The sequence below is a fragment of the Columba livia genome, chromosome 14, assembly GCF_036013475.1.
Source record: "Columba livia isolate bColLiv1 breed racing homer chromosome 14, bColLiv1.pat.W.v2, whole genome shotgun sequence".
NCBI classification, from domain to species: domain Eukaryota; kingdom Metazoa; phylum Chordata; class Aves; order Columbiformes; family Columbidae; genus Columba; species Columba livia.
Window position 1 is genome coordinate 6179393 of NC_088615.1, and position 15608 is coordinate 6195000.

Below are 15608 nucleotides of genomic sequence, written 5' to 3' on the forward strand. Positions count from 1 at the left end.
CAGGCTAGTGGGGACATTAGCTGATATCACCCTCAAGCTGAACTGAGTTAGTCTGTGGGGTGACAGGTGTGAGTAACCTGTGACAGGTAAAGGCTCATGGTAAATTCACCCATCTCCACAGCAAGGATGGCAGTGAGCCTATGTGGACCGGTACCACTGTGGTTTGGGGGGTGTTGGTGAGGTGCATCACCTTTGGGACTGGCCACAGGAGCTGGGAAATGCCCTGCCAAGGCAGTGGCCACCATGGTGAGGTCTGGGCTGGGAGATACTGCTGCAATCACTCCATGAGACAAGCATATGGCCACAGGATCCCATGTCCCAGCTGCAGAGCACTGAGCTACAGCAACCTGATTAGCTGGGAGGCTTGAGCATTGGCAGATTTGTCATTCCTACCATGGTGATGCTGATTGGGGTCTGATGGATTGCTGGTACCACTTATGCTTGTGGCTCTGCTGTGGGATGAAGATGGGGGTGGTAACCCATGGCTGCTCATCTTGGGATTTAGCTCTCTGGCTCAAGTTCAAGCCCACCAGTGATGGTGGTTTCCCCTGAATGTGGTGGCTTCGCAGAGCAGTGCAGTGGGTGGTCTGTAGTGCTATGGTGCTGGGAAAAGGGACGTGCCACCTTCCATGCTGCTGCAGCTGTTGGTCCCTCACACTGCCCTCCTGGTGCCTCGGTGTTAGTGGAGAGAGCTGGACCGGCCCTGGAAGGAACTGAAATGCCTTTGTTTTTGTTATTTTGGTTTACTTTTGTCTTTTGGTTAGTTTTGTTTGGAAAGTTGTCCCAAACCACTGGAGGCAGCAGCTGCTGGAGTCAGTGAAAGGGCATTGACCACACTGGGACTACCAGTTTCCAATCCCGAGCATGGTTGCTCTGGTCTAACCAGGCTGAGATGCAATCCACCCAGCTGGGACTGCATGTACTCCGGCATCCATAGACTGCTCTGGTAGTGTTGACTCCTTGCTAAAGAGATCTAGGTACGTAACGGCTTAAACCACCGCAGCACATCCCCGGGGCTCAGCTGCCAGAGCAGAGGATCTTCTTGCTAATTTTTTGTAGGTGCTTTTGTTAACCATGATGTGCAACAAGCTGAGCGAGGGCTCGGCAGCGTGCACAGGGGTGATGGACAGGGAGGAGGGGAGAGGGGGTGGGATGGCAGTAGCCCCCAGAAAACAGTGCCATTCCTCCAAACCCTATGGATCACTTTGTAGTGACACTTATAGATGAGGAGCATTTTCTTTAACAAATATGAATCTAATGGATTAGGTCTGATCTAATTATGCATTCTGCATTAAGATGATGCTCCCACTGTCTACGGCTGCTAGCATAATTAAACTTAATGTACTTTTAATGATGTCTTCTTAACTCATGCATTCATATATGATTAGAATCAAACAGGATGAGCTGTCACGAGTCCAGGAGAGCTCTTTCAGCAGCTCCTGATGGGACTCATGTTGAAATATTAATAATGCAGATTTCAAGGTTAGCAACATTGGTTTTGAAGTGGGGAAAGCTTGTCACACAGTTTGAGCTAATCTGAGGCAACAAAACGACTCCCCTTTCAAGCTCAGCCTCTTCCTGTCTTGCTTATGTGCTCCTGGGAGCAGGGAATTTAAGTTTCACTTGGTAAAGATGTTGTTAGTAAATGAACTGCACTCTGGGCAGCAGCTAGCAAAGCAGCTGGGACGATAACTGTGGCACCTTTCGGCGGTTGCTGGGTGCTCTGTCCTGGCATGCTCAGTCTTCACTCCTCTTCTCCCTTCCTGCTGCTTTTCTGAAAACTGGGAGCAGTTTGTTCTAGGGTCTGGCAATCAGAACTCTACTTTTGTCTCTGCTCTTATTTGGTCAAGCAAAATCAGGCTGTGTTCCCCCTCCCAACCTCTGAAGGCTTTGCCCATAACCTCCTCAGTGCAGGGAATATGCTTGCTATAGCTGTGCACCACCTTGTGTGATGGGGTCTGGTCAAACTTTGGCATCGCTGCCCTAGATCCAGAGTCCTACACAAAGCAGGTAACAATACCGCAATGAAATGGCTATTTTTTTGTCCTCCTTTTTCTGTTTTTATGGATTTTTTTTATCAGCTCACGGCCTGGCAGACAGGTTTTCTTTGGAGTTCCTGAGAGTGACTTGTGAAATCGTCTGAAATCCTTCCAAAGGGAAAGCATGATTTATTACACTGTAATACTGATGTGAACAACACCATGTACCTTTCATCTGAAAAATCGGAACTTATAAAACACGACATGCCATTAATTTTGATGCCAGCTTGAACAGAGGAGGAATTACTGTCACAGAAATCCAGAGAGCATGTTAAACCAGCCCTACAGAACCAGTAATGAACGTACTTCGTGGCTGTTACATTATACCATGTTGATCCTTAGGAATGAAAAGGTACCTTGACAGCTAATTTGGGCCATCAAAGGCATCTCTTAATATCTGTGTATGCATATATGTGAGTGTACGCATTGTACTTAGTGCTTGAGAAAGGGATGTGCAAACATAAGCTAGTTAAACTTCTCAATATCCCTTCTAGGGGTGAGGATTATTGCATTTCACTGCTCTAGAGACAGCTCTCCTCTTGCACATATTCAGCAGATGAGTTCACTTGGGTACCAGCTCGGTGGTGATGATGCTCAGCACCTTCCCCTCTCCATCCTTGAGCCAGGTCTACCTCCTGGCAGCCAGACAGCGATACCTCCTCAGGATAAGTGTGCACCAGCAATAGGGAGATTAATCTAAGTGCTCTGGAAACAGCCAGGTCATCTGAGCACTTCGCAAGATTGTGGATCTGTATAACACCCCATTTGCAGAAAGGTTCCTTGCTGCCTGAGTAGAGCATGATGAGTTATGGGATCACTTCTGTCCAGTTCAGAGCTGGATTCACATCTCTGCCTCCGTCTCAAAGGAAGGTGAGTTCATTTGCTTTCTCAGGCTATATGATGATGTAGACTTATCTGCAGTAAGACAACCGCGATGTACACACCCAGAGACTACTTCAGGCTTTGGAGAGAAGTAGCTGGCAGTGCTGAGAGTGGGACTGACATACAGATGGAGAGAGAGAGAAAAATGGACAGAAGGGAGATGGGAGGTGATGCTACAGGTCAGGGCTGAGTGGGACCTGTCAGGATGTTGATGGAGAGCTCATTTTGGAGCTGCCCCTCCATGCCTAGGAGGCCCTTTTCCAGGTCCTTGCACACTAAATTCATCCCTCTTATACACTCAGACCACCAAGATCAAGTGCCTGGAAAAGAACAGAACAGCTCCATGTAAGAAGGAAGCTGGGAGGGGGTGTCATATTTGTAATGATGCTCAAGCAACATGAAGCCCAAGCAGGTTTGTCTGGCACTGTCAGGCATCTTCTGAGTTGGGGTTTGCATGTGGATTTTGCCCCCAAAGCTCTGCCCTTCTGTGGGCTGGTGGGCAGCTGTGCCTGGCACAGTGACATCACTGTATTCTTGATAGTTAACCAACTGGGTAGCAGAGCTGCAAGAGCAGTAAGCTGCCAAGAAACAAACCCAGCACTGGTGGCTGACAAATTGATTTGTCCCCATAGGTAGCATGAAGGCAACGAGAGAATCTAAGTTTAAGGGACATCAGCAGCTACAAAAGCCATCAGAGAACAGGCCATGCAGGTCTCCAAAAGGTATTTGGGGTTAATGTAGTACCTTTGCTGGTAGGAAGGGCCTACACCCATCTCCTCTAGCCTCCAACATTGTAATTCAGAGTAAACTCCACTAAGCCCCAATCTGTGTTGTTATTTCTCATGTCATGTCAGTGAAGAGTACCAGCAGTGTCTTAAGGATACCACATACCACTGTGATGGGTCATCTAAGCTCTGACATGTGCCTCTGTGGTGGACCAACATGTTAGTTAGAAACGTGCACAAAAATGTTCTTCTGGGGACCCAGTGCCATGGATGACTGACCATGTCATTGAAAACAGAGCATGAGCCTGTGTTCACAGTGAAAACTTTCCCAGGTGTCCCAAAACTTTGGATGGAGACATGTGACTGACTTGCTGGAGCTGAACAGGTTAGTGGTACCCATGGGGCTACAGCAAACATTAATATGCCCCTGTCCTGTGTCTTCACTGAGCTTAGATGAATTTCTCTTTGCATTTGATGGCAGCTAGACACATGGACAAACGAGTCCAGTCAAATCTTTTTGCAGCATCCCAACTTTGTGTCTTGATGCCAGGGTTATCATCCTATAGCAAAGGGATGGACTGGGTGATACATCTGTTCCTCACTTTCTGCACTTAAAGATTTGGTGCTTTTTTTTGCTTCAGCAACTGCTGAAGATAATTTTGGATTCTTGCTGGAGACTTTCTTACAAGGAATATTTGCTTTTGCTGCTAGAAGGGAATTGCCAAGATATAAAGGAACACTTATTGTGCATTTCCGCAACCTCACTGGGAACAGAGTGAGCCACTGAGCGTTTTGCGACAGGATCCAGCCCACAGTACAGTACTGGATGGCTAAGCAATTGTGGAAGACCAAAATGGGCTGATCCAACATGGCGTGCCCATGGGAAACCTCTCCTTCAGGCCCTGTTGATTGGGAGTCTTGTGCTTTGAAGCCTGAGGGTTCACAGCCCCTTTCAAAACATGTTAATTCTGCCTCTTGCTGACTCTGTCTTTAAAACTTATTAGTGGGTAAAAGAAACCCTTGTGAATACTGGATACCTTGAATCTATAACCATGTCCCTGTGGAGTGAGCTGGGACGCCTGGTCCAAGGCACTTCTGTGCCCAGCCGATAATTGAGAATGACGATACGGAGAAGGGAAACCCTTCCAGATCTGTGACACCATGTGCTACATAAGAGCACAACATCAATGATTATAGTTAACCCCAGCAACTGTCAGCATCTGCATAAATATCCAAGGTCCTTTAAATCCTACTCTCTTTTCCCCTTCAACAGACATTTGGATGAGGAATTTACCAGGTTAATTTTGTGAAAACTGAGTGAGAAACATCTTAAATGTCCAAGCCTCTGAAACAGCATGAGAGCTCCTAGGAAAGCTGATCCTGGTAAGGATTTTTGGACCAGTGCTGGTTCTGAATTCTCTCTGAGCTGACCATGTCTTCCCTCTCTGTAAAAACAAGCTAATATCCTCTAATAGCCTTCCTCAAAAAATAACCCCACAAAACTCCAAACAAAGCAAAATCAGTAACTTTGAGCCCAATTAATATTTAGTTTCCTGACTCTTGGGTAAATATTAGATAGATTCCTAATTTCAACCTGAAGCAGTTTATTTGGCTGCTGTTCACAAGTCAGACACAGCAATAATCAAGGAAAGCTTGTTTGATTCAGGTTGGGTAATATTGCCTGAGGGGTAACATCATTTTCATTTCCACACATCCAGCACTGGCACAAAACGGCATGGACAGGTATGAAAAATGGATCATGGATCCTTGGTGTTAAAATTCCAGTTGATAGTTTCATTTTTGTGTAAATAATAATTACCAATTAAAATGCTGCTTGAAAAAATAGAGAGTGAAAATAAAAACACTGTTGCATTTGACAAAGTAAAATCCTTTGCAGTACTGCCAAAATAAAGAAAAAACAAAAGAGAGTTAAAACAAATATAGCTGTTAAATAAAAGATCCAGATACCAAAGAGCAAAATTTAATGAAAGCCAAAACTGTTAAATATGGACTCCTGTTGAGAAAAAATGTCAATGTCTTTAAGAGTTTTACCATTACTCTATTTTTAAGAAAAGTGTAGTAAAAATACATATTACAAGTTAACATTTTCCACGCTTCTGTCCTATTTTTTTTTTTTAAACCCCTCCACTGATCAAAAGCCTTTGAAAACTGCAGGTCACATCTTCACATCACAGGCGGCCAGTCCTAGCACAGACGTGCTGCTTCTCACGAGACCATCTAACTGCCCGGTCGGCCTCCCCATGACCTGCTGCCATGTGGTCCTGTATCAGCAGCTCCCACCGCAGCACTCAGCAAGGTCCGGGACATGGTAAGAGCTTGGTCAGGAGATGCATCTGAGGGCTCTGGGCATGGAAACAGGCTAGCTTGTGAGATGCCTCCACTGTGCTAGCACTTGCACAAAACTGAAGTTAAAATTAAGAAAAAGAGGATTAAAAATAATGGTAACCAATACAAAAGGACCCGAAGAGGTGTTTGGAGTGGCTGATAACAGAGTTCATGTTTGGCGATGAGAGATGAAGATCACAAGGGTTTCCAGTAGTGGAGAGAGGACAACATATTGGCACAAGACATGCTGTGCCTGAGTGTAGGACCTTGACTTTGACTTGCTGGTCTCCCAAGTGTTGCATGACAAGTGGGTAAACAGAACAGATACTTCAGACCAGGCTGGTGTTAAAGGTGGTAAACGTATTGCTCTGCACGTTCGTACACTAATAGATACCAATAGTCAGGCAGCTTCCAGCTGTACCTATGGACAGCTGCACAGACAGGTCCTCCTCATAGACCTGTGCCAGTCATTTGCCTGCATCACTTCACCTGCCTCCCTTCTTTTCCTGCTTCTCTCTAGCTATGTTGTGGATTAAAAAAAAAAAAAAAAAAAAAAAAAAAAAAAAAAGAAGAAAAAGCAGCTGGGAACACTCTAAGAGCAGCTCAGTCCTCAAACAGATATTTGCTGGGTTTTGTCAGAACAAACTTTGAACTTTATTTGCCATCAGCGATGGACCTGTGAGATGGGACAAGGCTCAGTGGGTTCACTGTGGTCCCTGCGCCACAGAGCTTTTCTCTCTCCAAATGCTCCACTGGGAATCCTTCACTTCTGGGGAGGTGTCACAGGCCCACCAGGGTGGGAAGCATTTGTCTGTCCATGCCAGTGATTCACACAACAAACCTTTAGTGAAGTTCTGGAAAACCATCCTTGCCCTTTCTATCTCCATGCCTGTGGTTGGACTCCCAGCTGCCTCCCTGACAATGCAGGTTTCTGCAAAACCAAGTTTGGGGTCATCAACCTGCTCTTCTGGCTTGTGGATGCTTCCCCCTCCCTAGGGGTACATGAGTGGGAATCTGCTACTTTTGGCTTTGTACTCAGACCACGACTTGACAGGAAAGCTTAGTTTGACCAGCCCTGATGCTGCTGGATGTCATGGACACTTGAATGAAGCTCTTGTTGGGTCTCCTCCTTGGTTTGCTTCAGCAGTTCCTTCCAGGAAGCCATTCTGGCCAACTATCTACAAAACATCTCTCTTAATTAGAAAACCAGCCATAAAGGGATTTCAGAGCAAAAAGGCAGGGATATTCCCACTGCAGCCCATGACTTCTAGCATGTTTTACTGGTTAATGGGCAGCCATCTACAACTGGATGTCTTGAGATGGTCTATTCCCGGCTTATGGTGGTTCCCATATGCGGCCACCACAAAGAGAACACACACAGACACTAAGCAATGAAGAAATGGTTCACAATTGCTTATAAGTCCCCAATAACCTAGGCAGGAGAGTCGCATGTAAGAGGAACGCAGCATTTACTTTCTCTCTTCCATAAACAACAGCTGACTATGATCTTAGACCAACCACCTCTTCCAGTCTGCCGCACATGATGCTCTCCAGTCCGGGCACTTGATTCTTCTCTTGAGGCACCACTCATCTCTAGAAAAATGACCACTTTGTCCTCAGGTTACCTGGGGTTTCCAAATTCACTCATCACTTTGCCCCATGTTTTTGTTCAGGTTCTTTCTCACATCAAGTTCTTCCTGTTGCAGGGAGAGCCGTTTTCAGCTATGTCTGCCTTGTCGCAGTAACTCCACAGCCTGAGTTCACAACATAACAACGGAAGGCAGAATCATGAAGGACAAAATGGGTCAATGCTGATGCCCTGCAAGGAGTTCAACTTGCCATTTATAGGATTTTCTTTTTTGCTGTTAGTAGCTCAGACATTATGGTTTGCATCCCAAACTAAACCAGATTGAAGGACTGAGCAGGGAAGGGAGAAAGGGTTGATGTTACCCTGACACCACAGGAATTAGTAAGAAAAAATATATATATTGCACACACTAAGACTTATTAACAACCAAGTTAAAACAAAATGGCATAGTCCTCATTAGTGTTCCAGTGGTTCTTTGATCAGGGATGGTTTGCGAGTCTCTTAAATCCCATTACACTCTCTTTATTGCAGTACAGACCTGTTTCTGTTCTCCTGCCAGTTGATCTGTTTGCAAATAAAAAGGGAAATAGATTTGATTTCCTCAAAAAGATCCATCCGATTGTCCCTTCTGTCATGGTCATTTGTCTTGTTTGTGTTGGGTTTGGTTTTGGCTCTGGAGGGGGTAGAGTAGGGCTGCCCTTGCTCTCACCCAGGCAATGGGTCAAAAGGCCAATTATAATCCCGTAGCTCCCAGGGACATGCCAGTGCTGTGGCTCATGCACGGGATTGTCTGCATCGATTTGGGGAAATCGTGGCTGACCACACGTCCATTTTCTCCACTGCCTCCTGCTGCAGCCGGCCTGGGAAGGGTTGATGTCCGTATGGCTTCGTTGATTGATTGCTGTGGGATTAAACAAAAACCCTTTTAGGAAGGACGGGGGGGTCTCCCCCTGTCCTTAGGAATGTTGGAGAAATTACAATATGAAGCAGTGTTGTCTTTCTGTCACTGTCCCCTCCCTCCCTGTGTTCATTCAGACTCTCACTTTCTGCATGTCCCTACTGCACCTTCTCTGTTAATTCACACTTCTTCTACATTCAAAATCAAATGTTTCAGCAGTATTTTGGGGTATAAAGCATACATTTCATATGAAAAACTATTCAAACTCTACAACATAAGACCAGTCATCCTGGATCTGAGCAGAGGTACTATACACAATTCCTCCATAGATATGCTATTACTACTCCAGTACTGTTATGTATGGTGGACTCTGACTCACTGTAAGCATATGTTTGACTTTCCTAATGTGAAAAGTTGAGCGTTTGCCTATGTTTTTGTCTACAGAGATGACTGAGGTAACCAGGAAATGCAAACCTAGTTCAGGAAAGCAAATCTCATCTTCCTGTTCCAGATACCATCCAAAACATTTGCTTTCAGAGATCTAAGGAAACCATCAATTTAGACCAATTAAACTAACAGATGAAGTCATTTTGTTTCTTTGCATTTAAATCTATCTCTAAGGGGACCATCATCATTTATGGACCGGGCAGCCACTGAAGGGGGGAAGCCAGCGAAAGGGACAAACTTAGACCAGATGTTATCATTGGGAGCAACAACACCTTCCCATCGTGGCTGGTTTTACAATGCTGGGAGCGCTGCAAGCTAACAGTGACGTGAATGAGAGGGTCATTTCAAGTAACACAGGAAAGCTATATCAGTGCAGAATCTCCTTAAGACTAAAACCACAGAGCTATTACATTCTGACTCTGTTTCTCAGTGTATTTGTGACATACTTAGCTTTACAGTATAGACAGCAATTATAATTTTTTTATATTGAGGGACATTCGTTGCTCACATTATCTTACCCCTGTGCTCAATGTTCCTTTCATTGCCTGTGGAATTTTCTGAATCTCAATGGGAAAAGAGCTGTTGTACATTTTCAGTGAATTAGAAATGTTATTATTGCTGACAAAACATTAAGCATGTTGTGAAATGGTACTATAAAACCCAGAGAAATGATCACTTATATTTCTGTTGATTTTGGATAAGTTTCAGTGCTCAGAGAAGTAAGAATCTCTCTAAATTTTATGAAGTTCACTGCATACTTCATGTACTCATACTGACTTCCATGCTCATGGGAGAGGTCAAGATGAGGAAGATAAGGAATGTGTTACTCTGACAGCATAGACTCCGCCGCGACCTTGTACACAATGGTTTCTATATAAGTGATTGCGTCTGTGAGTCATCTGAGTCAAGATGTACTTGTTCCACCCATGCTGCATTACATGTGTATCCCCAAGGCTCTCAAATCTAATCCACTCTTGACATGACACTGTGAAATTTAGCCACACAAGGATTTAGGGCTGAAACAAATCTCCTGTGTCACAGGAAGTACACTTCTGCAAGACCATGACAGGGTGGAGAAAAAAGACCCCAAACATTACAGGAGACAGTAGAGGCCAATTTCTCTCTAAGGGGACCCATAATTCTGAATATGGAAACCCACTCATCTGTTCCAGGGCAACAATACTCTGAGCATATATCACTGTTGCCAAGCTGCAAATAGTGCCAGCAGGGTGCCAGCAAAGGGAACAACAGGATCTGATTCATTACTGCACTACTCCAGTTTTATCTTGCTATTAATTGCTTGGGTTTGGGGATTTTTTCATACTGCAATAATGGCTGTATCACACCAAGCCAAACACACTTCATCCATGCTGCACATGCATTGCCATGGTCTGCTTTGGTAATTTTAAGGAAAGGCAATGTGTTCCCGTTACTATTTGTGCTACGATTTTTCTCTATTATCTAGATTTTGAACTAGCATTATGCCACGTCTGATCTTGCATCAGCTGCCCACTATGGCCCACTTGACCCTCTTTTAGCTTTCTCTGATGCTCCTATTCCTTTCTAGCAAGTTAAGTGACACGGTCACTTCATTATCCCTATGTCTTGGCTTTCCACCCATGGTCTGGGCTGCATCCGTCTCTGAAGGCAGCTTGGGAGCCGGGGTGGGATCAGAGAGAAGGTGTGAAAGGCCGGAAAATGGGTTGCCACCTTCATCCGCTTTGATTCACTTCTGGACTTGTAACAAAACTCAATTAAGGCAACCAGCATGGCTAGTCCGAGCCCACCGATGAGGATATAGAAAACCCCGGCCACATTGCTGAGACTCAGCGCGCTCGTCTTGTCCTAGAAGAGAAAGGAGAAGGGAGGGAGGGGAGGGCATGTGGGAGGGAGAACAACAAAATTAATATGAGATTGTTCCGGGAGGGATGCTGCACAATATAGCAATGTTGGCATTACATCATCTTCCTCTTTCAATGAACAGGTGACATTTCTAAGCATTTTCAGTTTTTAATTCAGTGTCTAGTAAATCTAATGTTTCCCTCACACAAACAAATAAACATTTCTTCAGCAATGTGACTCTTTGTAAAGGTTTGGGATCTCCGTTTTTCAATCAGCTAACTTAAATGCTTATATTACCCAAAATGCCTACTTTAAATTATTGATTAAAGGAGAAGAAAAAAAAGTTGTTTGCCTCGGTGACATTTGCTTGTCCCTGATGTCTTGCCTGAAATAACCTGTTCTCTTGGAAATGCTCATTCCTTCATTCCTAGATTGTTTCCCCCGCAAATTCTGTTGCTGAGCAACACATCGAAATGACTGGGTTTTTTTTCCTTTTTTTTTCTTTTCCTCTTCAGTACTGAGGTTGAAGTGACACCTGAGCTATCCTCAGAAACTCATTTGATTTCTGTGTAATAAGGCAGTTATTTCATATGCAATCAATACCCCTTGATGCATGTCTAAGCTAATTATTTGGTTGGCAATAAATAGGGCTATTAACAGACCGCAACTCACAGTCAGCAGCGACATTCTGATTTTACAATTGCCTAATGAATTGTCATGGTTCTCTGAGGAAGAGACAAGTCTCAGAAAGACTCATTTCACTGCTAGGGAAATGAGTCCCCACATCTAACCCCCTTGTCACTCAGTGCAGCTCTCAAAACCTTCTTCTCCATGCCCAGCAGGTGGAGTTGGGGTGTTGGGATAATCTGGGCAGCAGCAAGACCCAAAAGCTTGGCTCAGCTCCGTGTACCAGGCTCCTGATTTTAGGACAGGCTCTCCCTACAGTGCAACCAGACAGAGGTTGCGTGCTCCGTGCTTGCTGCTACTCTGCAATGTTGGCTTGATGCCTATTTGCCTATACAGATTCCCCAGGGCAGGTCCAACAGGTCAGTGCAAATCTGTTGGAGCAACCAAGGTCTGACCAGCATTGACAGCCCGGCTCCCTGGATGTGGGAGGAAAATTGCATATGGATCATTTGAGCCACACAGAGAATAATATTTATGTCTGTAGAAGTGTCTACATTTGGGAATGAAGCCTCTGTGCAGTTCTTGGTGCTCCCTCCTACTCCATAGACATGTGGACCGGTGGGTGGCACAGCTTGTTCCTTGCCCTTGTAGGACAGTTGATTTACTTGCTTTGCTTGGCAGGTTTTTCAATAAGCAACCTACAGTTTTCAGGAAGGGCAAGGATTCAGGAAGCAGAAACCTCTACTGGAGCAAAAAGGTCCAAAGCTGATTACCAAGATGAGCACGGAAGGTTTTGATTCAAGAGCAATCTGCCTGACACTGGCACTGTCTTTCAGACCAGTGTGTTTTACAAAAGGATTCTGTCTTTTGCGATATTAGGGTTTGATGGCAAATAAAATTAACTCATGATGCATGAAATCACTTCAATTCTCAAAATTAAGAAAAGCTCCTGTAACACATTATTTTTTTCCTACTGCTCTTTCACCTGGGCCCGTGGCCCATTTGAGCTGCAAAGATCCTCCACTGGAGCTCTCGCCACAGGCTCCAGTGCCACAGGGAGCAACTTTCTGTCCTGAACCTTCTGCTGAAAGATGCTCAGGTTTCGTTAGGAGTCGGCCTTGCAGAGTTTTGGTCACCAGAAGCTCCACAAGTGATTGTATTCTCCATGCTTTGCTGACTGATGTCACTGTCAAGAGATCGCTGCTGTCACCATGTGTTTTACACTGCTGCAGATGTGATGGTCACCACTGGTGTCCAGGTTTGGTTTCTCTCTTGTGTAACTTTCATATGGTCAGTTTGTAACCTTACCAATGTTTCCCATGTGCTCTCTGTAATGAGAGATTACTGCAAGTTCCTTCTTGATTTCTGCAGTTTCCATATTGGAAGGATTATTTATCTGGTCTTTTATAATCTGCCTTCATGCATTTTTCCCCCCAGGCTTGACTGTATGTTTGATCTCTTCTCTGCAGATTACTGGGTATACTTTTAAGCACCAGCTGAAAAACGTAGGGAGTTTTTTAGTGAAGATTTAGAAAAGCTGAGCAGCTACTCTGAGAAAACTGGATTACAACATATCTGGTACTTTGCCTCTTCAAAGTCAGTCTGAAGGGTCTGCACCAGCTTCAAGGAGGGACAAAGACACTAGAGGTGGGCTGCTCTCCTTGACATCCTAGTATTTTAGCCTGGCTCCTTAATTAAAAGTGGCTGATTAGCACATGTTCTGCACTCAGAGGGAAGGATGGGACAGGGAAGGAGGTGGAACAGCCTATTTGTCTGTCTTACTAATAACTTTCAGCCCATAGTTTCACCTTGATTTAAGTGGAGATCTCCAAGACATCAGGAACCTCTAAGCTTTGTGAAACAGAATGATGCTTTACAGAAGAGAAAACCTATTAATGCTCTCACTCAAACATATCAGCACAATCCATACTAGGCACCAGAGACACCACATGGGTCTTTGACTTGCAACTGCAGATCCTTAGGAAACCCGCCTTCCTTGGCTCTGCCAGGCATGGGAATACATAAATTTCAAGTTTTATTTGCCATGATATTCTTGTATTTCCATCTGCAGTTTGAGGGTCATGGTCCAACAGGGCACCTTCTCAGCTGGCTGCAATGGCAGAGCAGCCTGGCAGCCAGGAAAGGCTGCTGGTTCTTAATTTCCACTTCCCTCCTGATGCCAGCAGCATCAGTAAGAGAGAGGAGATGACCCAAAGCACTGTCGTGCACCACTATTCCATACAATTAATTTCAGAGCTGTTGTATTCTTCTTGCATTTACTTTGCCATAGCATTATTATTATTGCTATTATTATTACTACTACTACTATTATTATTGGGACAATTTGGGTGAACTGAAAGTTGTTTCACGCAGAAGGTGAAGGAAAGCATAGTGAGTCACAGTGGTGGGTGAACCTGCCCGGAGGCAGAGAGCAGCTGGAGTTTCACCCCTGCCACCATAACAAGGTTTCTCCCAATAAGCCAAAGTCACCAGCAGCTTCAGCAGAACACAAGGAACACCGGACCATGGGGCACAGCTGGTGGCCCAGCCTGTTATCATGAGCCAGGCTAAGGGGAGTTGCTCCTGTGGTGCCGCTTGACTTTTTGCTCATCCTCTCCTTTTTCTTTTTGTTTCCCTCCCGCTCCCAGCATGACACACTGCGACATTCTCTGGGCAGGAGTGGCATCTCATTGCTCCCATCGGCTGCAGGGGCATGTGAAGGGAACTCTGCATGCCCCACCGAGGATCTGCCTGCTGTTTCTGTACGTGCTCCTGCCCTAATAATGCTAATAAGTCCCAAATAATGCTAACTGCTTGAGAGGACTCCTCTCTGCTCGGGCTCGGTGACACCAGATGCTCTCCCATGGAGTTGCCCATCACTGAACCAGCTTGTTAGTGGGAGTGTAAATGTCACCGCTTGTCTCCCGCAGCGGCAGAGTGCTGACGTGGGGGGAAGATTGGCAGGTGAAAAGAGAAAGAAAAACCCATCTTTCCGAAAGCCCAGCCTTGTTGCTGCAGCAACCAGGCACCTTCCCGTCTGTTCCTCTCAAATGTGGCACTGTGTCCGTCATCCTCTTTGTCATTATATATTCTCCTTGGCTGAAAAGCATTAAGGCCAAATAGGCCTGGTTTCCCCGAAGGGCCAGTTCTTTTGCCCTGCATGACCAGAGCCCGTTGGCAGCACAGGTTGATGGCATCTCAAGTTGTTGCAGTCTCTGTAGAGGACCTGTCCTTAGAGCAGGTAGCAGCTCCAGCAGTTGAGCTTTTACACCAAATGCTGGGTTGACTTTTTTGGGATAAGGCCTGAAGCTGAGTGATGGAGGACACAGCACTGATCATCGACTGGGCACTGCTGTGGATCTGCCAGGGGATGGGTAGGAGCACACAGATGGCTGGCTCTGGGCATAAAGCTGCCCAGCATGAAAAGACATCTTTGATTGGAGAACCAGCTAATTCTCTGCAAAGGCAGGGCAAGGGAGTAAGGGAGTTTTTTTTTTTTGTTTGTTTTTTTTTTGGTTTTTTTTTTTTTTTTTTTTTTTTTTTTTTAACAAAAGCACAATTCTTGCAACTGGAGAATAGGATTGGGAGATCCCTGTGGCTTTGATGAAAGTCCTTTAATTATACGAAGTGATCTGGCTGCCCTAGCAAGCAGGTTGCACCTTGCCATCCTGGTCTCGACAAAAAACTTCCTCTCCACCACTGCCTTGCAAAAGCTCTTGGGAAGCAGAGACTCACATCCAACTGCCCTGACATTTAGTGTCTACTTTGTCATTATCCTCCAACAACTCAGGGCACCCTTTTCAAGCCCACAGCACATTCCATAGCCTGCAAAAAAAGTTGTCCACCCCATGCATGTTGGTAAAATAGGGTTCTTCTAGGGAACCACCTAGTTATAGTGTGTTTTAATCTCTCCTGGGCTTACTTCTGCTGTGGTATGTAGAGGGGGAGAGCAGCAAGGCTGGGACACAGGACCAGGAATTGGTGGATGGTTTCTAGCTATGTGAAGTGCTGCAGGTGCATGTGCATGGAGAAACCTTGAACCTGTAGGAAGAGGTGGCTGCGAGGGTTTACTGGGGGGAGAAAAGCAGCAGGGACATTGCTCGTGGTGCAGGACCCTGCCTGGGATTTCCCACTGTCTGGCAATGCAGCTGGGGCTGTGGTGGTCCTGGATCAACAACCCTGGAGTACAGCTGACCAGCACCTCCTGGGATGGC

The 15608-nt window shown here is 45.4% G+C and overlaps 1 protein-coding gene across 4 annotated transcripts in view; it reads right to left on the minus strand.

Moving 5' to 3' along the window:
* Positions 1–5233: 5233 nt before the first annotated feature.
* Positions 5234–15608, minus strand: part of GRIA1 (glutamate ionotropic receptor AMPA type subunit 1) — a 124410-nt gene continuing 114035 nt past the window's right edge. For 3 of the 4 annotated variants that reach the window (XR_010466005.1, XR_002414611.2, XM_005503370.3), the window contains 2 exons: positions 10636–10770; positions 5234–8502 (listed from right to left, as the gene is read on the minus strand). Coding sequence is in view for 2 of the 4 variants with exons in the window: in XM_005503370.3 (XP_005503427.1) it covers positions 8314–8502; positions 10636–10770 (324 nt within the window). In the remaining 2 variants the exon portion in view is untranslated. 4 annotated transcript variants of the gene reach the window in all.